The sequence below is a fragment of the Cervus elaphus genome, chromosome 20 (assembly GCF_910594005.1).
Source record: "Cervus elaphus chromosome 20, mCerEla1.1, whole genome shotgun sequence".
Taxonomy (NCBI): Eukaryota; Metazoa; Chordata; class Mammalia; order Artiodactyla; family Cervidae; genus Cervus; species Cervus elaphus.
In genome coordinates this window covers 42,508,288-42,529,362 of record NC_057834.1, presented here as the reverse complement: position 1 = coordinate 42,529,362, position 21,075 = coordinate 42,508,288, and the positions used below count along the sequence as shown (strand labels likewise).

The 21,075-nt window shown below is 45.2% G+C and overlaps 3 protein-coding genes across 7 annotated transcripts; 2 read left to right on the top strand and 1 right to left on the bottom strand.

Moving 5' to 3' along the window:
• The first annotated feature begins 252 nt into the window (after nt 1–252).
• Nucleotides 253–10,707, top strand: TNFAIP8L2 (TNF alpha induced protein 8 like 2). 2 transcript variants are annotated; one of them, XM_043876185.1, is made up of 3 exons: nt 253–349; nt 7,743–7,808; nt 9,628–10,707. In XM_043876185.1, the coding sequence occupies exon 3, from the start codon at nt 9,633–9,635 to the stop codon at nt 10,185–10,187; it is 555 nt and encodes a 184-aa protein (XP_043732120.1). In that variant the 5' UTR covers nt 253–349; nt 7,743–7,808; nt 9,628–9,632; the 3' UTR covers nt 10,188–10,707. The 2 variants fall into 2 exon arrangements, with proteins under 2 accessions (XP_043732120.1, XP_043732119.1); XM_043876184.1 differs by lacking the exons at nt 253–349; nt 7,743–7,808 and adding an exon at nt 7,834–7,922.
• Nucleotides 10,708–18,159, bottom strand: LYSMD1 (LysM domain containing 1). Its single transcript, XM_043876183.1, has 3 exons — nt 17,334–18,159; nt 12,366–12,724; nt 10,708–11,959 (listed from the first exon to the last, which is right to left on the bottom strand). Exons 1-3 carry the CDS (start codon nt 17,511–17,513, stop codon nt 11,821–11,823), a joined length of 678 nt encoding a protein of 225 aa, XP_043732118.1. The 5' UTR covers nt 17,514–18,159; the 3' UTR covers nt 10,708–11,820.
• A 125-nt stretch (nt 18,160–18,284) lies between these two features.
• LOC122676661 (sodium channel modifier 1) lies at nt 18,285–20,961 on the top strand. Of its 4 annotated transcripts, none has more exons than XM_043876179.1 (7): nt 18,285–18,481; nt 18,730–18,800; nt 19,038–19,126; nt 19,225–19,322; nt 19,442–19,530; nt 19,952–20,146; nt 20,807–20,961. In XM_043876179.1, exons 1-7 carry the CDS (start codon nt 18,392–18,394, stop codon nt 20,904–20,906), a joined length of 732 nt encoding a protein of 243 aa, XP_043732114.1. In that variant the 5' UTR covers nt 18,285–18,391; the 3' UTR covers nt 20,907–20,961. The 4 variants fall into 4 exon arrangements, with proteins under 4 accessions (XP_043732114.1, XP_043732115.1, XP_043732116.1 ...); XM_043876180.1 differs by having other exon boundaries at nt 18,286–18,467; XM_043876181.1 differs by having other exon boundaries at nt 18,317–18,467; nt 18,693–18,800.
• The last annotated feature ends 114 nt before the right edge of the window (nt 20,962–21,075 follow it).

Genomic DNA, 21,075 nt, shown 5'->3' with positions numbered 1-21,075 from the left:
TCTCGAAAAAAAAAAAAGTCTCCCCCCCCTCCCCCCACCACAAAGTTACATTGGACATAATCCCTAAATGAAAGAAAAGACAGTAAGTGTCCTTCAGGATAACTGCAGGGAAAGATGTTGGATACATTTTATCAAGGAGGCCAGGGAAAACCTGGGTGGGAGTTGGCTTGGTGCAGAAGAAAGGAGAAAATGTTTCAAAGAACATAGCTTCAGCAAAAGCTTTTACTTGGTGAGCAAGGAGCCTGAAGCCTGGTTAGCAAAAGGACCTGTGTGACTTGATATATAAGGAACATACTAGCAGAGGACAGGGGAAGAGGGAGACAAACTATGGAAGGCCAGAAATACCAAGGTGAGTAGGTTAAAATAATTTGATAGGAAAAGGACATCAAGTTTTTGAATAAAGGTATTGCCAACAAAATACTTTATTTTAGCAAGATAAGGAGACCTTCTAGCAAGAAAACAGGAAGGTTCAAGGATGAGGGGAGAGGCAGTCAGACAAGGATGGTAGCTTTGGGTATGTAAAGAAATGGGTGAATCTGAGAGCTATTTCAAAGGACAAACCCAAATGACTTTCTTCCTACTCCCCGGGGTCTTCTGGAAAAAAATCACAGTCCCACAGACTAGAGCCTTTTATAAATTCAGCATCTCCAAGCTTGGAAAACTACCCTCTCCCAGCCCCTACAAATAGCTGTCTCAAATGCTTGCTTCTTTCCTCAAGTTCCTTTCCTCAGAGCTTCCTTGCTTCCTTAGCAGAATCCATATCCCTCTTCAGAGAAAAACAGAGATAATAAAGTGAGAGTCTCACCAATCTTTTGCCCTCTAGACACGCACTTAGCTGCCCCCTCACATCTGTCTCATCCCAGCAGGTGGGGCATCGATACTGTCTAAGGTTCACCATTCTGCTTTACTATAAGCTCTACACACACAGGGCCCACCTATGTCTCTCTCACCTTTGTATCCTCTGCATTTCTAACACAGCTTGGCACATTGCAGCTATTAACTGTTAATACATTGGTTGAATAAATTTGATTCTGTGTATCCTCCTTAGGGGTTTTATGCCACATATTTTCAAATACTTTCTTCTTTATTTCTAATCTCTCCTTTTCTACTGACATCTTCCCCTCTGCATATATACATGCTCAAATATCTCCCATGATGAAAAGAAAAAAAACAAAACAAAACTCTAAACTTTCCCTTGATCCTTGCCTGTATTTAGCCATCACTCAATTTCTCTCTTTCCTTCATAGCTAAATTTGTAGAGTCATCTATTCTTGCTGTATCCATTTCCCCATTTGTCAATTATTTTCATTTTGGCCCCCATCAATCCATTGAGATTGTTCTCATCCAGGTCACTGATGACCTCCTTGTCACATTCAATGAACAGCTTTTCAGTCTTTATCCTTTTGGCCTCTTTATGGCATTTGGCCAAGTTAATCTGTCCTTCCTTGAAATGCTCTCTTTTGCCTCCTGAGTTCTTTCTTTCAACAAAGACTAGGGACTTAATAGATATATTTTTTAAGTGAATGAATGACTTCATTTCTATTGATATAATCTCTTTTCCTCAGCCTTTCTGACCTCTTCTTAAATATTAGTGTTACCTAGGGTCATATCCTTAGCTACCTTACCTTGCTCTACACACCATCATTGGTCAAGATAATACATACCAACAATTCTGATAACTACTTATGTGTGGCTCACCATAATCTCTATTGCTATTCAATCTCAGTCTTTCTCCTGAGCTCTAAACTCACTTCTATAATTGCTTACTGGATACTTCCATTTGGATTTTTCAAAGGTACTTACCACTTAGTCTAAAGAAGGAAGCTTGTCTTTTATCTTTGTATCCCCAGCACTTAAGTCATAATGCCTGGCACATAGTATATAGTAAGTAGAGAAAGAAAGAAATGCACCAAAGATGTGAGCTACCTCCAGTTATGTCAGGCCGAAGTCTTGCTTGCCTTCTTCAAATCATGTTGAACTTTCTCTTTCCAGACTGTTATGTGAGTACTGATCCTAACCAGTATGGTAAAAGTATGGTAAAACCTCAGCTGAGCAGAAACATAGGAATGTTCCATTTTGAGTATTTTTCCAGATAGTTACCAAATTAAGTGCAAAACATTTTCATTCTGTTTCAAATAGAGATTATTCAAAAAGTTATTAATTTCCTATGGATGATATAGTGAAAAGACCACAACAAGGAGTCATTAGGGCTTCGCCCAGTGGCTCAGCATAAAGAATCTTCCTGCAGTGCAGGAGCCACAGGAAACATGGTTTGATCCCTGGGTAGGGAAGACCCCTGGAGGAGAGCATGGCAACCCACTCCAGTATTCTTGCCTGGAGAAGCCCATGGACCAAGGAGCATGGCAGGCTACGGTCCATGGCATCACAAAGAGTCAGACACAACTGAGGTGACTCAGCACGCATACACACACAAGAGGCATTAAGACTAACCTTGTAAATAAACTACTTTATCTCTAAGGCAGAGTCTGTCACCTGCGAGTGGACACTACCTGCCTGCCTAGTTCACAGGATAAAGTAAGATAAAGTAAAGGTGAAATGTTTTATAAATCTCAAAATGTTTCACACCTTTAAGGTATCATTTAACCAGATTTTTGCTTACTCAGAGGAAGTCTGTGGACTTAATTGTCTAGGTAAATAGTGAGGACCCCAAAGTATAGAATGTATGTAGTTAATACTGTTTGCTCCTCTTCCTCATAGCCAAAAATGCTGCAATTTTCAATGGCCAGCTTTTTTGTTTTCCTTCTCTTCTCTTGCTCTCTGTGTCAATTCTCATTGTTATCAGTGTTTTAGCTTCCCAAAGCTCCTCTTTCCCCTTTTATTTATTTTTGGCTGTGCAGGATCTTTGTTGCTGAGTGGGCTTTTCTCTGGTTGTGGTGAGTAGGGGCTACTCTTTGTTGCAGTGCGTGTGCTTATTGTGGTGGCCTCTGTTGTTGCGGAGCACAGGCTCTAGGGCATGTGGGCTCCAGTGGTTGTGGGACACAGGCTCTAGAGCACATGGGCTTTGTTGCTCCACAGCAAGTGGGATCTTTTTGGACCTGGGATCAAACCCATGTCTCTGGCACTGGCAAGCAAAGTCTTCACCACTGAGCTACCAGGGAATCTCTTTAATTTGCTACTAATTATATGCTGTGGGGTGGGGATGGGGATTTTTTTCTTGGGGTTCAAGCTATATTTTAAAAAGGCAGAGGAACCAGAGATCAAATTGCCAACATTTTCTGGGTCATAGAAAAAGCAAGAGAATTCCAGAAAAAATATCTACTTCTGTTTCATTGACTCTGCTAAAAGCCTTAGAGTGTGTGGATCACAACAAACTGTGGAAAATTCTTAGAGAGATGGGAATACCAGACTACCTTACCTGCCTCCTGAGAAACTTGTATGTAGGTCAAGAAGCAATAGCTAGAACCAGACATGGAACAATAGACTGGTTCAAAATTGGGAAAGGAGTACATCAAGGCTGTATGTTGTCACCCTGCTTATTCAACTTATATGCAGAGTACCTCATGCGAAATGTCAGGCTGGATAAAGCACAAGCTGGAATCAAGATTGCCGGGAGAAATATCAATAACCTCAGATATGCAGATGACACACACCTTTATGCAGAAAGAGAAGAGGAACTAAAGAGCCTCTTGATGAAGGTGAAAAAGGAGTGAAAAGGCTGGCTTAAAACTCAATATTCAAAAGATGAAGATCATGGCATCTGGTCCCATCACTTCATGGCAAATAGATGGGAAAACAGTGGAAATAGTGACAGACTTTATTTTCTTGGGCTCCAAAATCACTGCAGATGGTGACTGCAGCCATGAAATTAAAAGACGCTTGCTCCTTGGAAGAAAAGCTATGACCAACCTAGACAGCCTAGCAGAGACATTACTTTGCCAACAAAGGTCTGTATAGTCAAAGCTATGGTTTTCCAGTAGTCATGTATGGATGTGAGAATTGAATCATAAAGAAAGCTTAGTGCCAAAGAATTTATGCTTTTGAACTGTAACGTTGGAGAAGACTCTTGAGAGTCCCTTGGACTGCAAGGAGATCAAACCAGTCAGTCCTAAAGGAAGTTAATCCTGAATATTCACTGGAAGGACTGACGCTGAAGCTGAAGCTCCAATACTTTGGCCACATGATGCAAAGAGCCAACTCATTAGAAAAGACCCTAATGCTGGGAAAGATTGAAGGCAGGAGGTGAAAGGGATGACAGAGGATGAGATGGTTGGATGGCATCACTGACTCAGTGGACATGAGTTTGAGCAAGCTCCGGGAGATGGTGAAAGAGAGGGAAGCCTGGCGTGCTGCAGTCCATGGGGTCGCAGAGTCAGACAGGACTGAGAGACGGAACAACAACAACAATATGCTGTGGGTTCAGAGAAGATTACTAGAAATGGATATAGATTAAGAGAAAACAAAAAGTGAATCAAAGTTGCTCAGTTGTGTCCAACTCTTTGTGACCCCATGGACTATACAGTCCATGGAATTCTCCAGGCCAGAATACTGGAGTGGGTAGCCTTTCCCTTCTCCAGGGATCTTCCCAACCCAGGGATCAAACCCAGGTCTCTCGCATTGCAGGCAGATTCTTTACCAGCTGAGCCACAAGGGAAGCCCAAGAGAAAACAAAAGACTTCCACAATAATGAAACAAATTAACATTATTGCATGTGACTGTTATGTTGCTACCATTTTCCCCTTATCTCCTGGTTATTGGATGTGTTTTGAATTTCTTATTTCAGCAAATATCTATTGAGCACAGTAGTGCCAGACACTAAAGCGTAACCCCTACACCTCATGGAGTTTACAACCTAGTTAGGGAGGCCGTTAATAAAATCACAGACTACAATGAAGAGTGATTGTCGTGATAAGGAAGGTATGTAGTTTTATAGGACTAGGAACAGAGGAGTCACAAGTAGTTTAGGGAGTCAACGATGGCTTCACAGACCCAATGGCTTTAGACGCCTTTCCAGCTGAGACCTGAAGGAGGGCTAGGAATTAACCAGGCAGGGAAGAGGTATGCATGGGAAGAGTTCAGGTAGAGAGACAAAAAGTGGGAGAGCGCAGGAAGAGGGAGAAGGGGAGGAGAGAGAAGCCAGCCATGATGTGTTTTGGAGGAGCTGGGAGGATTACAACACAGACCAGGGGATAAGGTAAAGCTGGAGAGGTAAACAGGTAAGGAATTGGTAGAATTCTGGCTTCAGAAGGTATTACTGTATTTGCATCTTCTTGTATTTTCACTCCTTTTATTTTCCAATTATATTATATATTTCTTTTATAAAAGGACTTTTACTTTTCCCTGTGATTTTGACAGTGCCACCTACTACTGGCCCCCAGTGTGTGACTAATGAATTAATAGAGCACACAGGAATAGAATGCTGCCACATTCATTATGAGGTTGAAGTCATTACCTCCTAACCTTGTGAGGTAGTTGTCAGAAAAGCATAGGCTTGGGAATCACACAAGTCCTCAGCCTGCCATTTATTAGTTCTCTAATTTGGGAACAGGTTATCTAACCTCTTCAAGCCTCAGTCTCTTTCATTGGTAAAAAGAATATAGTGACATTTAGTTCATAGAGGTATCAGAGGATGAAGTGAGATATTTATATAACATCTAGAGGAGTACACCCAACAAATGCCAGCTCCTATTCTCTCCTCTCTCTTCCCTTAACTCCCAGTCCATTCTTCTCCACCTGCCCCTGTGCCTTGCTCCATAAACATTACCTCTCCTTTGCATTTTCTAAGCCTCCCTCTCCACTGCTCCTTCCTCTCAACCTACAAATGTCCTCAAACTCCAAACCAAAAATAGTCCTTCTCTCAATCCAGCTTCCCATCCCTTTAAGCTACCTTTCCTTTTCTCTTCATGCCTTTACCACCACATTCATTTAAGGCATTGTTGACATTTCCAATCCAAATTCAATCAAGGACCCTCAGCTCTGAAACCTGGGCTGAGAGAGGTGGAAGTAAGAAAGGAGCCAAGACCCAGTCACTGTCTCCAAGGAGAGAATCAATGGTTTTGGAGTCACTGGTATGCTGATTGCCTCCACTTCTAAACTTCAACAATTCACAACCTGACATCTTTCCCATTCTTCTTCTTCTGCCAGAACATTTACTTTTCTTAAAAAGTAAAAGTCCTTTTTAAAATATATATATATATAATCTAATTGGAAAATAAGAGGAGTGAAAATACCAGAAGATGCAAACACAGTTAATACCTTCTGAACCCAGATCTCAAATACTCTCATCGGTTCTCATCATGTGCTTAAGAAAATTATACTGGTGATCACTTTCTTTTAAGTGTCCCCTTTCCTCAGTTAAAACTTCGCTGAAGCCCCTAACTCAGTCCCACTGGGCTAATGATTTCCCTCCCCTGATCAAAAACCTTTAATGTCTCCCTACTGTCTATGGCAAAAGTCTGAAGTCTTGAGCAGCTCCCTTAAACCTGTCTGTGATCTGGTCTTTTTCCTTCTTCACTTCATTTTCAAACAACCTATGCTCCAGTCATCAGAATAAATCACCATTTCCTGAATATGCCTTGAATCTCTGTTTGCTCTGTGGCTTACGCGTATCTCCATTATCCAGGAAGCATTTCTTCCACACTTTGCCTGCTAGGTAGTTAAATCCATCCTTCCAAGTCTAGCTCTTCAGCACTCCTATCAGGAAAAAAAAAAAATCTAAATTTCTCTTTACTCTCACAGTTCCTTAATTCCTTAAATTTCTATTAAAGCTAATGGCATCATTTGGCTTGTATTACAGTTGTATGTGCTTACATTTATCTCCCTGACTAGGCTGTAAGATTCTTTTTTTTTTTTTCTTCAGGCTGTACAGTTCTTGATGGTAAATAAATTTGCCTCATTTACGGACTGTGACTTACCTTCATTTTTTGTATCCTGTTAGCAGCTGTGAAGCATAGTCAATAAGCTCGTTGCCTCTAGTGGTACAATGATGTGCTGACACCTGCTGGTCATATCTAGTTCTGCAGCCTGACCCAGCATCTTCCTCTCAAGTATTAGGGGTGAAGAGAAGTGTTAGTCGCTCAGTCGTGTCTGACTCTCTGTTACCCCATGGACTGTAGCCTGCCAGACTCCTCTGCCCATGGGATTCTCCAGGCAAGAATACCGGAGTGGGTTGCCATTCCCTTCTCCAGGGGATCTCCTCGACCCAGGGATGGGAAACCAGGTCTCCTGCGTTGTAGGCAGATTCTTTACCATCTGAGCCACCAGGGAAGTGTAAGTATTAGGGGTGGGGACACACTTACCCCTGGAAAATTAAATGGCAACCCGCTCCAGGATTCTTGCCTGGGAAATCCCATGAACAGAGGAGCCTGATGAGCTACAAATGGTTGGACATGACTGAGAGATTGAGCATGTATGCATACCATTACCCTGCCAGGTACTGGAAGCCTGTTCTGGTAATGTAGCCCCACAGCACCAGCCATCCTTGGTGACTCTAGGGGCACACTCAGACCTGCTGATCTCTAACTTGCTTCTGGTGTCTCCAGTCTAAGTTCAGTACAATCTTCAGAACTTTCTGCACCGACCCCCACGCCAGCAATTTGTACACCACATTTCCCCCAGTACCAGAGAAATATAAGGAGAACAAGATCTCAAGGAACTGGGCAACAAGAGGAGAAAGAGGCAGACAATTTGGGAACAGGGGATGTGCAATTCCTCCTCCTCACCTCAAGGAATCAAGACTGTTTCCTACAGAATGCTATTTCTTTTGACCTTTGTCTTATTTATAGGAGGCTGTTGGGGCCATGGACTTTCTTGGTGACACTATGATGAACCGGAGGTTGAGCACAGAGTAGGTAGGCGGGGCTTGGGGGTGGGGCCAGGCCAAAGGGCCTCTCACTTAGGAGCTTCTCCATTCTGTCAGCTCTCCCGGAACATTCAAGGCGAGACTGGCACCCAGGGCGCAGCAGGTGAGGGACTGGGCAATGACAGAGGGCAGGCTTCAGGGGAGATGGTGGCAGAAGAGCCCCAGCTCTGTCAACGCGAGCTTTCCATCTTGTGGCTCTCATTTGATGGAATTCTTGAGTCTCAGTGGGGAGGCCCAGCTCAGTTTTTCCTGGAGTAAAGCAGCCTCAGAAAGAAAGACATGGTTTTGGATGGGTGGGCGCGCAGGGCTGAGGGATGGCGGTGGATAAGGGCATGTGAGAGACCCCTGAGAGATGCAAGGAGATCTTAGGAGACATGGATGTAGATGTAAGGGCCAGTGAGAGAGTATGGCCAGGGGGTCACAGGGCAGCACTCAGTCAAGTGAAAACAGGAGACTGAAACACGGAGGGAGGGAGAGGACAGTGGACCAAACTCGAGATGGCAACGGAGGCAATGGAGAGCTGGGTAACAGGAAGGCCGAGGAGGAAGGAAGGCTCACATGGAGCAATCTCCTCTTCCGGCTGCAGAGTGTGGTCCAGAAAGCCCCAGCAAAGCTGGGGGCAGAGCAAGGTTCTAGGTTTCCACTGGACTGGTTCGGCTGGGGGAGAACCCCCCACCCCAGTGACACCTCCCCGGCTTCTTCAGACTCCCATTTTGGTTGGGGGACAGGGCGAGGCTGCTCCTCACTGCGGTCAGAGCCACATCCTGCAGAGGAACAGGGGAGGGGGAAGTAAGAAGCAAAACAAGCAGAACCAACATAGGCACGACCATGGGGAGAGCGCTCCGGGACACAGGCACTCATGTGCCGCCAGCGGGGCCTCAGTGCAGCCCCGGCAGAGGACCTGAGCCCTCTGGGCAGTCTTGAGGTGCTTCTTTCTCATGCTTCCTCAGCGTGCTTCCACCTCATTGACAGCATTCCATGGGAGGAGGCTTCTTCAGATTGTGTGATTCAAGGCCCACTTTTATCATTTGCCAGTGATTTAGCCAAATTGTTTAATTGTTCTTAGTTTCATTTTCCTCATTGCAAATTGGGGATACCTACCTTACAAAGGGTTGGAAGACTGAGATAATTCACATGAAGCACTTGCCATACAGTAGGTTCTCAATATATGTTAATTATTATTATTATTTTTTAATCAGGACTCCAGGGACCCCTATATTTCTCATTGTCTCTAAAGGCAGTACAGCACACTAGCTGACATGGGCTTTTAGAGTCAGAAAAACAGTTGTGTTTGACCTTGGGTAAATTATTTAATGTAAACTTCAGTATTCTCAGCTGTAAAACAGAGATAGTAATACCTACACTTCACAGTGTAGGTGTACATCTGGGTACAGATGTACAGTACCCAGTCAGTGTCCAGAAAGGGCAGCTGTGAGAGCTATCTGCCAGGTAAGCTTTATCTTCCCTACTGTAGGAGCAACAACCCACTTCCCTTGAGGTCTTGGCTGTGGTGGGCTAGCTTGGGGTATGCCCTCATCCCTCCAGCTAAAGCTCCTACGGCTCTGCTGGCCTGTTTTAGAGATCATGATGTCCTACAGTCCTAAAGGGAAAAATAGGAACAAAGTGTTGAGGACTGAGGGGGCTCAGGGGGAAAGAGATGACGAACAGAGATGATGATGAGACAGAAACCAAAGAGACAGAAAGGGGAAAAGCTATTTCTCTCTTGCTAAGGAAGCCTATGGCCTCTCTTCTAGTGACTGATCACATAACCCCCCCACCCCGACCCCCGCACCCCGACCCTTCCCTAGGAACCATGGAGTCCTTCAGTTCAAAGAGTCTGGCGCTACAGGCAGAGAAGAAGTTACTGAGTAAGATGGCAGGGCGGTCTGTGGCTCACCTCTTCGTGGATGAGACGAGCAGCGAGGTGCTAGATGAGCTCTACCGTGTGTCCAAAGAATACACACGCAGCAGGCCCCAGGCCCAGCGGGTTATCAAGGACCTGATCAAGGTGGCGGTCAAGGTGGCCGTGCTGCACCGCAGTGGCTGCTTCAACCCCAGCGAGCTGGCCCTGGCAACCCGCTTTCGCCAGAAGCTGCGACAGGGCGCCATGACAGCACTCAGCTTCGGGGAGGTGGACTTCACCTTCGAGGCCGCCGTGCTGGCCAGCCTGCTGACCGAGTGCCGGGACATGCTGCTGGAGCTGGTGGAGCGCCACCTCACACCCAAGTCCCATGGCCGCATCCGCCACGTGTTCGATCACTTCTCTGACGCCGGCCTGCTCACGGCCCTCTATGGGCCTGATTACACCCAGCACCTGGGCAAGATCTGTGACGGGCTGAGGAAGCTGCTGGACGAGGGCAAGCTCTGAGAGCCGCAGCCCCGGCGCGCTCCTTCTGGGCAGAATGGCCGACTGAGAAAACTACACATGCCAGGCTTCTAACCCTGCGCCTCTGCACTAATGCTTTTCAATCCTCAGGCTTCAGTCTTTCCTGAGAGTGCGTGTGACTCTGAGACTACCCCACCCCCAAACTCCTGGTGGAGAAGAAGCAATGCTGAGGGTTGAGGCCTCTCTTCCCACTCCAGCCCCAAGACCGGAAACAAAGCTGCCTGAAAAAGACGAAGTGAAACTTGGATCTCTGTTTTCCCCGCAAAGGGCCTTTCAAACAGGGAAGCCCCCTCACCTCAGAACCAGGGTAAGAGGGCACAGCCCAGCTAACTCTTCTGGGGACACTAAAGACAGCTGGGGGGAAGGGGACCCTGAGAGACATTCTAGACCTTCAGATCTCGGCAGAGTCTGGAGGGATCCCAGAGGCTCTGCTCCAGAGGGCAGGAAGAAGGGGCTAGGGCGGGGAAGAGTCTCACAGAGGAAATAAAACTATTAAAACATGCACAGGGCTCAATGTTTAATCTCTCCAGCTTCTTACATCTTATGACCATCACAGAGGGAAGAGGTATATAAACACCACTCATCTCACCTCTCACCATTCCCATACAAGAGACTGAGGCATATTTCCAATATCACTAGGGTTTCCTTGCCTACTTCTTCTGTTTAAGACACTCAAAAAAACTATACCACAGATCAGTGCTACAAATTGCAAATAAATACGTAGTGAGGAGCAAGGCATAGATCAATAGGCTCTGGTAGGGAGAGGGTATAACAAAGAGGCTCCCATGGCAAAAAGATTCCCACAACTGTCTTCCTCTTCAAACTCCAAGTCAATTCTTCTTCCATCCCTTAGTCTCACACAGGCCGAAGAGAGGAGCAGATCAGAGGGGTGAACTGGTGGCACGGAGGGTTGCGGACCCTACATTGCTGTGTTTTTTTTTTTCTCAGAGCAAGAGTTGTGAAAAAGTTACAGTGACCTGATTAGTCAAGACTAAGCCCAGATTCTTTCATTTGAGATTGGGGGCAAGACCCGGCACAGTCTGCCACTCCCTGCAGCAGAGCTAGATCACTGATGGCCCATGCTCAATAACATGGTTGGCTAAGAAGGTGGGGAAGGTGGACTAGAAATCACTGGCTCACTGTTCCTGGGTTCCCCTCATCCCAGGGCTACAGAAATCCCATTTTTCAGCTAAGAGTGGGAAACAATAAGGTACAGCAAATAAATATTACTTCAATATAGCACCAAATAAATTAGGTAACAGAGTTGGAGATGGGGAGGAAGTTAGGGGCTAGGGGAGTCCCTGCCTCCCTTGGCTCTAAGGCCAAGGAATCATGAAAGGGACGGGAAGGGCAGCAGGGATGTAAAAAGACCTTTTGAGTCTAAAGACCAATTCTAGACTCAGCCCAAGAACAGAGAAGGGGTCTGTTTCCCATCCCCTACCCTTGTCAATAGAACTGCTCCAGGCCAAGGAACTCTTGCCGGACAAGGAGGCTGGGGAGATGGGAGTGCGGGGAGGTAGGCTGGGAAGCTGTGCTCCTGAGCCTCACCTCCAGCTCCTCTCTCCCTCACGATACTCCTTCAGCATCTGGCTTCTCTCAATCCATTCTGGGGACCTCAGAGTTTGAAGATTTCATCTTCCTGGTCCCGAAGTGTCCGGGTCCGAGAGGTCTGGGTCAGTGGCACGGGACCTAGGACTGCTCGTTGCTGCATCCGAGGAGAGCTCAGGTGAAGACTTGAATCCTCCCCAGGTATCCTGCAGGCGAGGAAAAGGGGGAAAGAGCAACAGATCAAGGGAAGAAACTGAGGTGGGCTGAGTGAAGAAGTAAGTGGGAAGCTGTCTTCCTCTAATGTACATGAACTGGTTGCTTTACGATGTAGTCCAACACCCTCTGGATAAATTCTATCCCTAACGTTCCTTCATGGATCATCAGAGCAGTAAGAACAGCCAACTGTTTCTCTCTACTGGGAACTCAGAATCATTTTCCAGTGCCTCCATCCATTCCAACAGCCATGGGCTCTGCGAATTGTCTTGGGGCCACCTGAGGGAAAGGCTTCACCTTGCTTCTACTGACACTGGGCTTACTTTGTGTCTGATCAGGTAAGGTTGGGGGAACAGGGAAGTTTACGGAGGGACTTAAAAGGACCCATTCAAGACTCACCCACTTTCCCCCTTTTTCAGCTTCTGGGCAGCAGCCTTCTTTGACAGGCTGATCTGTGAATCAAGCTTCTTAAGGAAATCGGAGGCAGAAAGGTCATGCATGGGGGGCTCCTGGCCAGGTGTGGGAAGCACTTCACCATTGGCATGTCCTAAACCTCTTTCTCGTTTCTTCCTCTCGGCTGAGTGTGGTCGAACTTCATCCTTACTTGGCTGTACTGCTTCTTCTCCATCCTTTTCTTCCTCAGAATCCAAACCATTGAACAGGTCTCTGGGCTCTGTCAGGATGGGGATGTAGAGGGTTTTCTTCAGGAAGATGGAGTCATTAGTATAAAGGCGGTTTGCACGCTTAATCTGTTCCATCTTAAAAAAAAAGTCACCACAATTAATGACAGTAATAACAATCCACCTTATATTTGTACAGCATCTCATGCCTTTTATTTTTTATTTTTTTCATCTCATTCCTTTTAAAGTGATTGTTCAGAGTCTTATCTGGCCCTATAACAACCAAAATTACAAAGGGCTGATATTATCCCTATTTTATTGATCAGTAGTTTTTCACACTTTTTGGTTTTAGGGCCCCTTTACATTTTTAAAAAATATTGAGGAAAAAAGCTTTTACTTATGTTAATCACATCTAACAATATTTAAGTTATTATAAATTAAAACTTTAAAAATTTAAAACACTGTTATATGTTAACATAAATATTTTAATGGAAAATAATATATTTTCTAAAACAAAAATAACGAACATGTAGCAAGAACAGAGGCACTGTTTTACATTTCTGTAAATCACTTGCATGTCCGATTTAATTGAAGACAACAGGCTTCTCATATCTGCCTCTACAAGCATCTGCTGCAGTATCACAGGTCACATGGCTTCTGGAAAACACAGTGTGCACCCATGAAAATAAAAAAGACATATAAAGTCTTGCTATTATTACTATGAAAATAGTTTTGACCTTGTGGATCCCTAAAGAGTCTTAGGGACCCCTAGATTTTGAAACTACTGTAAAGATGAAGGAACTCACTTTGAAACTAACTAGATTCTGATGCCTTTCTAGCTCTTGGCTGAAAGGCGGTGGAGCAATGTCCCATAAAGATGAAGGAGCTGAGGCTCAGAGAGGTTAAGTTATTTGCCTAGCAAGCTAGTGATAGAGCTAGAATTCTGGGCCTTTTTACTCCTCCCAGGAATGCTTATCTTATTTATTTTGGCCATTTTGCGAGACACGTGGGCTCTTAGTTCCCCGACCAAGGCTGGAACCCATGCCCCCTGTAGTGGTTAAGGCCCCCTTAACCACTGTGCCTCCAGGCAAGTCCCAGTGGATTAATTAATAAATATTATTAATATTATAATATTAATAATTTCACCGATCAAGTATTTATTTAGTGCCTACTTTATTCATCACTAAACACAGTGGCTGGCATCACCATCTATATCTACCTGCCTCCCAAGGTAGAAATACCACTGTCATCCTTAACTCACACTTTTCTTTCACCATCTATACCCAAGAGGTCAACAAAAATGCTGCAAAAATCTCTCTCATCTCTGGTCTCAGCTTCACATTGCCATTGACTTCACATTGCCAACAGACTCAATATGTCTCATTTGGGTATTGTTAAGTTTTTTAACTGGTCTTCCTCCCTCCGTTTCAACTTATCTTCTACTCTGCTGACATATATCTTTTTAAAAAAAATTTAACCTGATCAATCCACTACCTTGCTTATGAACTGGGTCAGAGATAAAATCCAAATTACCATTCAAGGGCATCCTCAATCTTGCCTTCATAGGAAGTCCAGTCACACCTCCCTTCTTCTGCCACTTACACCTTTTGCCATCCTTAACTTTTTATTTTTCTTCCAAAATTTCATGATCTTTTACACTTTTGTGGCTTTATCTGCCTGGAACGCTTCACCACTGCTCCCTTCTTGGCCTGGAAAACTTCTCAACAACTACCATTCCCTTTGTGTTATCTTCTTCAGGGATCCCAATGCATACTGTAAATATTGCCATAATAATACCTATCTTATTATATTATACTGTAGGCATATTTGTCCTGTGCAAACTGTGAGTCATTTAAGGGCAAGACTGGTGACTTGCTGTCTCTGTATCCCTAAGATTCTCCTCAACATCGCACAAACTTGGCACACAGCAGAGGTTCATTAATGCTTTATGAGTAAAGAAACTAGATAATAAAATATAGAAACCACAGACACAGTATATCAGTATTTTATTACCCGAGGCCAGGCAGCCAGTTTTACTAAAAATTCATCCCATAAAGGCACCAGTTTGGGAGATCATAATTCTTATAACTGTCCAATATCAAAGCTGTTTCCACTCTAGGCCAAGACTACTAAAATAAACTTGACTAATAAAATCTTATGCTATAATGAGTTTAAAAATAAAATCGGATTGATCTGAACAGTAAAAACAGTTAAAAGCGGCTTGCAGTTTTATACTTTTACTTTGCCAAGTACTTTGATGCTATTCATTTTATTTTGCCTAGATAATATCCTAGGTCCCTTCTAGTTCCAAGATGATATGAATTAATTTGTGAATTTTCTGTTGCTTTTATTACTTCCCAGAAGTACCATATATGGGACATTGTTCCTCTGCCTTTGAGCCAAGAGCTAGAAGGTCGTTAGAATCTAGTTAGTTTAATAGAGCAGTTCAAAGTGAGGATTTTATTTTTTTGGCCATGCAACACAGCATATGGGCTCTTAGTTCCAGACCAGGGATTGAACCCATGCCTCCTCAGTGGAAGCACAGAGTCTTAACCACTGAACCACCACAGAAGTCCCATGAAATGAGGATTTCAGAACAAGACAACTTGGTCTGAATCCTAGCTCTAACAATTAGACTAGTTGTATACAGTCTATAGCAAGTTATCTCTCAAAGCTTCAGTCTCCTTATCATTAAAAATTTATTTTTATTGAAGTATAATTGACTTACAGTATTATATTAGTTTCAGATATACCACATAGTGATATTTCTTATCTTTAAATGGAAATGGTCACATCTACCTCATAAAGTTTTATGGATATAATATGAGATAATAGAGCTTGGCATATACTAAGTGTTCCTTAAATGACAGGTAGGTAATAAATTAGGTAATTTATTTACCTAAATTTTTTATTTTTTATTCTCATTGTACAAATGGTGAGGAAACTGAGGCCCCAGACAGTAAAGTGATTGACTATCCAGTCACTCAGCTAGTAAGCAGCAGAATGAAACCAGAACCTAGAACTTTTCTTTACTAGACTACAGAGCTTTTCTGTACTCAGAAAGATACAGGGCAGTAAGAAAACCTCTCAAACAGTAATTGTTGATTCACTAGTAGCAGTTTCCTTCATTGCACAGCATCTGAGCCTCTGCTGGGATGAAAGGACCGCTCAGTACTTTCAAATCCATTTCCTTTATTTAGGCCATCCCTCTACTTAAATGTTCACTTTACTATACTCCCTGTCTCCAGTGTGGAAATTTTAGCCAGACTTTCATTCATTCAGAAAACATCTATTAAGCTTCTATGTGCTGGGGATTATGTTAGGCTCTGCTGCTGCTGCTAAGTCACTTCAGTCGTGGCCGACTCTGTGTGACCCCATAGATGGCAGCCTAGGCTCCCCCATTCCTGGGATTCTCCAGGCAAGAACACTGGAATGGGTTGCCATTTCCTTCTCCAATGCATGAAAGTGAAAAGTGAAAGTGAAGTTGCTCAGTCGTATCCAACTCTTAGCGACCCCATGGACTGCAGCCTACCAGGCTCCTCCATCCATGGGGTTCTCCAGGCAAGGGTACTGGAGTGGGGTGCCATTGCCTTCTCCATGTCAGGCTCTAGAGATATAAAATTGAAAAGAAATAGTTCTGTCCCTTAGAATGCAAGCTATTGGAAAGATAAAGATGTAAAGGGTGCAGATCACTGGATTACATAGGTTTATAGAGAGGAGCATAGAGAAAGGAATCTCCAAGTCTTTGAAAGCCCATCGTGATGATTCCCTTAAAGTCTGCACTAATGTCCCCTTCCAAATAAAAACCAATCTTCTTTCCTGACTTCCCACTCTTTGTTAACATCTCTACAAACTCACCATGTTCTGTCACCTACAATCATTATTTGTGTCCCTGCCCACTTCTCACTAGACTGTAAATTATATGAGAGCAGCAACTATACATTTATGTTTCTATCTCCCAAGATGGTTACCACAATGCTTTGAACATACCAAGCAGAAAAACGTTGCCTAAATTCAACAAGATATAGGGGAAGACCCTTATCAACTTTAAAGCAATGTATTTTTACTCCTACTAAATATACCCTATGCATGAGCTGAAATGCTTGGCATAGACAGCACCTGTTTTGTACCAGAGACCACCTTCCACCTTCTTGAAAAGAAGAGGGCAGAGCATTGAGGAGGAGAAAAGAACAAGAGGAGACATCACTTAAGGAACCTCAGACTAAAAACTAGCTTTGCATTGTTTGCTGTGAATGTTTAGTCATTCTCAATTAAAATACTTCTATGTAGTTAACAGTACAGGCTTTGGAATCAGACAGACCTGTTTGAATTTTCACGTCAACACTTATTAGTTATTTGACTTTGGTCAAACTAGTTAACCAATCTAAGTCTCAGTTTCTTCATCTGTAAAAAGGGCACAATCATTACATGCTTGATAGGGATGTGAGGATCAATTGGGCAAATGGATGCAAAGTCTTTAGTACAGTGACTGGTCTAATAAATAAATGCTGCTCCCCTCCGTTGGGATAATGGGACAGGATTTGCCCCACCAGACAGTGCAACACTGAGATGGGAAAACAAAGAGATAAAGGTGGACCAAACCTTTATCACAATCAATTTATCACAATTAGTTAATACAAACACAATTAAGAACATTTCAGGGGAAGTTGCCTAGAGGGACATACATTCTCATGAGGAATAAACCTCTTCTAAGTGGGTGTCTGCGTCCTAATCCTGGAAGACTCACCGTCACCCCGTATTTGAGTGCTAGTCCAGCCAGGGTGTCTCCGGGCGCCAACGGATGCTCCAGGCGTCTTTCCCTCACCGGAGAGCAGGCAGACTGCACCAGGCTTCCATAAGAACGAGCCCGGCTCCCTTGAAGCAGTCCTGACCCCCCGAGGGGGGCCTGTCTAGAGGGAGAAGCCATCTCCTCACCCTGCGGACAACTGAGGTTACAACTACGGGAGGCCCGGCCAAGTGACCGATAGTGACGGGCTCGCGGTCCGAGAATGGGTGTCTTAACAGGATCCTTCTCCCCTTCAGTCTTCTCTAAGTCTCCCCGCCTCCCCCGGCGACACGCGACCTGTCAGCCCGAGCTTCTCCTCCCTCCAAGTCCCCTTCCCACAAATCTGTACTCCGACTGTTCAGTCCCTACCTGAGTCTTTCCTAAGCACCCCTCCGACTTTCGAGTCCCCACAACAGCTCGCGACGTTGACCCCTGACCTTTGAACTCTATCAGCCTCCTTAACACGCAACTCAATTTTCCCCTACGTCTGACAGCCCGACCTCCTGGATCCCCAATACCCCGACTCCGCCCCGTCCCGGGGTTGGCCCTCTAGGGTCAGGAACAGATCAGGCCCACCCTATGTGGGCTGTGGCTGCAGGCGAAGGGCGTGACAATAGCGAGAGTCTGTAGCACTCTTTCCCCTTCAGAGATCCTCAAAGGTACTCTCCAAACCAAATCAGTGACACCCTCGAATTCGGGCTCCACATCTAGGTTCTTGTCGTTCCAAACGCCTCGAATCTGCCAAGACGAAAGGGCCTGGATTCAGCCCGGCGGCAAGCTCTTTGAAAAAAAGACTTCATTTCCCAAAAGGCCCCGCGCCGGTGAGGTCGCAGGGCACCATAGGAAATGCAGTCCCCCTCGGCCGACTAGAAGCTGGCTTCCGGGATCGCGCAGTGCATTCGTGGAAGCACATCTCCGGAAGTCAGGGGGCCAACCGGAAAGAGACCGGAAGGAACGGAGACGTCCCGCTCCCGCTACGGTGGCCTGAAAGGAGTGGCGAAGGCGGCTGGATAGAGTTTATGATTTCTGGGGCTCACAGTCGTGATGTCTTTCAAGAGGGAAGGAGACGATTGGAGTCAACTCAATGTGCTCAAAGTAGGCGGAGAGGAGTGCGTCCGAAGCAGCTTCACCTGCCCTCTGAAGGCCGTAAAGGAGCTGTTTTGTTGCTGCGGCAACAACTGGGGGGCGGGGCGGAGGGAACCAAAAGACTAGAGATGATGGTGACCCCTTCCTCGCCGCAGATGTGTGTTCTTCCGTGGTCTTTATTCCCTTTGAGTCCTCGTCTCTATCATTTCCCTTTTATCCCTCCCTCATATCCAGCTGATCCCGTCCGGACTTCTTCCCCTGTCCCCTGCAGAAACGAAGAGTCGGGGACCTGCTTGCCAGTTACATCCCAGAGGATGAGGCGCTGATGCTACGGGATGGACGGTGAGAGCGAGGAGTGGATCAAGTTTAAGGGTTTTGAAGTTAGAGACTCAAGAACTTTTGTTATTGAGGAGAGCAGGAGTATCTAGGATTCTTTGGCAGGGAGTGAGTGACAGGGATGTGGGTGATGGGAGACTGAGAGACTTGGGAGTTGGGCTTTGGAAATGAATGCTTGGACGGGGTGGGACCTATGACCAAGACTCCACTCCCCAGGGAGCAATGATCTTTCCTCCTCCCCAGCTTTGCTTGTGCCATCTGTCCCCACCGGCCTGTCCTGGACACTCTGGCCATGCTGACTGCCCACCGTGCAGGCAAAAAACATCTGTCCAGTAAGTTTGGGAAGACAGTCGATACAGAGTAAACCCTTAAAATCTCTTCAGACAACCCTTGGTGCTCTGCTTTTAATCCTCTTCCCCTTTTTCCTCAGGCCTGCAGCTTTTCTATGGCAAGAAGCCGCCAGGAAAGGGCACAGAGCAGAATCCAAGACAGCATAATGAACTCAGGAGAGAAGAGACCACAGCAGAGGTAATCAGAGGGGGGAAGTTGTGTTCCAGGCAGAACTGTGCTGCACACCTTAGGCTTGAAGGACTTTGGCTTGTTTCTGGCTCTGAAGGCTCTGACTCTGTCTCTGGTCTTCATGCCAGGCTCCTCTCTTAACCCAGACTCGACTTATCACTCAGAGTGCTCTGCACAGAGCTCCTCACTATAACAGTTGCTGCCGCCGAAAGTACAGGTCAGTGGGATGGGAAAGCCAGAGGTAGGGAGGGACAAGAGATAGGTAGCTCTAAAGTGATTATTTTCCTAATTGTAATCTGAGAAATACTAAGTGTTTTGGGGGTGTTAACTTGTATTTCAGGAAAAAGATTTTTGTAACTAAAAAGTTTGGGAAGTGCTGCTTTGTAATCTTATTTGATTGAAGATTAGTGTATTTTAAGGGTTCTACAAAATCTTAAGATAAAAATTTAAAAAATCCTTAAAAGATTAATTTAGCCTTTCCAAAATTTACTGGATTCCAAAATTCTTTTTATGCAGAACACTTACTAATATCTTGAGGAACACAGAATTGGGAAGCACTTCTATAAGGAGTTGGGAGTCACAGGAGATTAGGTCCTTTCCTTCACTGCTTTTACAGACTTTGATTCTTCTCTGTCCAGACCAGAAGCCCCTCGTCCCTCTGTCTCTCATCCCCCTTTGCCACCCCCAGAGATTGAACCCCAAGGTGGGAAGATCAATAGAGAACCTGAGCCTGAGGCTGGTTCACAGACCAAGGAGTCAGCCACTGTCTCATCCCCCGCACCTATGAGTCCCACAAGAAGACGGGCCCTGGATCATTATCTCACCCTTCGAAGGTGAGTATGCAGAATTTTTCCTGTTTTTCCCTTTCCTCTCTGACCCTCCTTGTTTCAGATCTTCTCAAGTGTTTTTACTTATCCCCATGGGGCTTCCCAGGTGGCACATTGGTAAAGAAACCACCTGCCAATGCAGGAGATGCAGGTTTGATTTCTGGGTCAGGAAGATCCCCTGGAGGAGGGCATGGCAACCCACTCCAGTATTCTTACCTGGAGAATCCTGGTGGGCTACACTCCACAGGGTCACAGAGTCGGTTCCTACTGAAGCAACTTAGCATACATGCATACATGCACAGACTCCTTACATATGTAACTTTTTTCCAGATAGTTCAGGAAATTAATTAATTAGATAGAAAGAACTATTGGGGTTTCCCAGGAGGCTCAGCAGTAAAGAATCCTCCTGTAAAAAAAAGAAAAAAAAAGAATCCTCCTGTAGTGCACAAGAGGCAGGTTCGACCCCTGAGTTGGGAAGATTCCCCTGGAGAAGGAAATGGCAACCCATTCTAGTACTCTTGCCTGGGAAATCCCATGGACATAGGAGCCTCGCAGGCTACAGTCCATGGGATTGCAGAGTCGGACGTGACAGAGCACTCGCACACACGCTTTTATTAATTTAATAAACTTCCTTTCCTGACCAGTTCTGTTTTCTGATGTTTCCAGCTCTGGATGGATCCCAGATGGACGAGGTCGATGGGTAAAAGATGAAAATGTTGAGTTTGACTCTGATGAGGAGGAACCCCCTGATCTCCCCTTGGACTGACATCCTCTTTCCCCATTCATTTCATAAATAAACTACAGCAAGCGCTGGGAGCCCAGCTTTCTTTGAGTCTGGTTCCTTGTTTCAGGATTTCAGATCTGTTCATTCTCAGCCCAGCCAATTCTTCTCTGCAAGGTACACAGTTCCCCACACTTCTAACCCCTCCCCCACC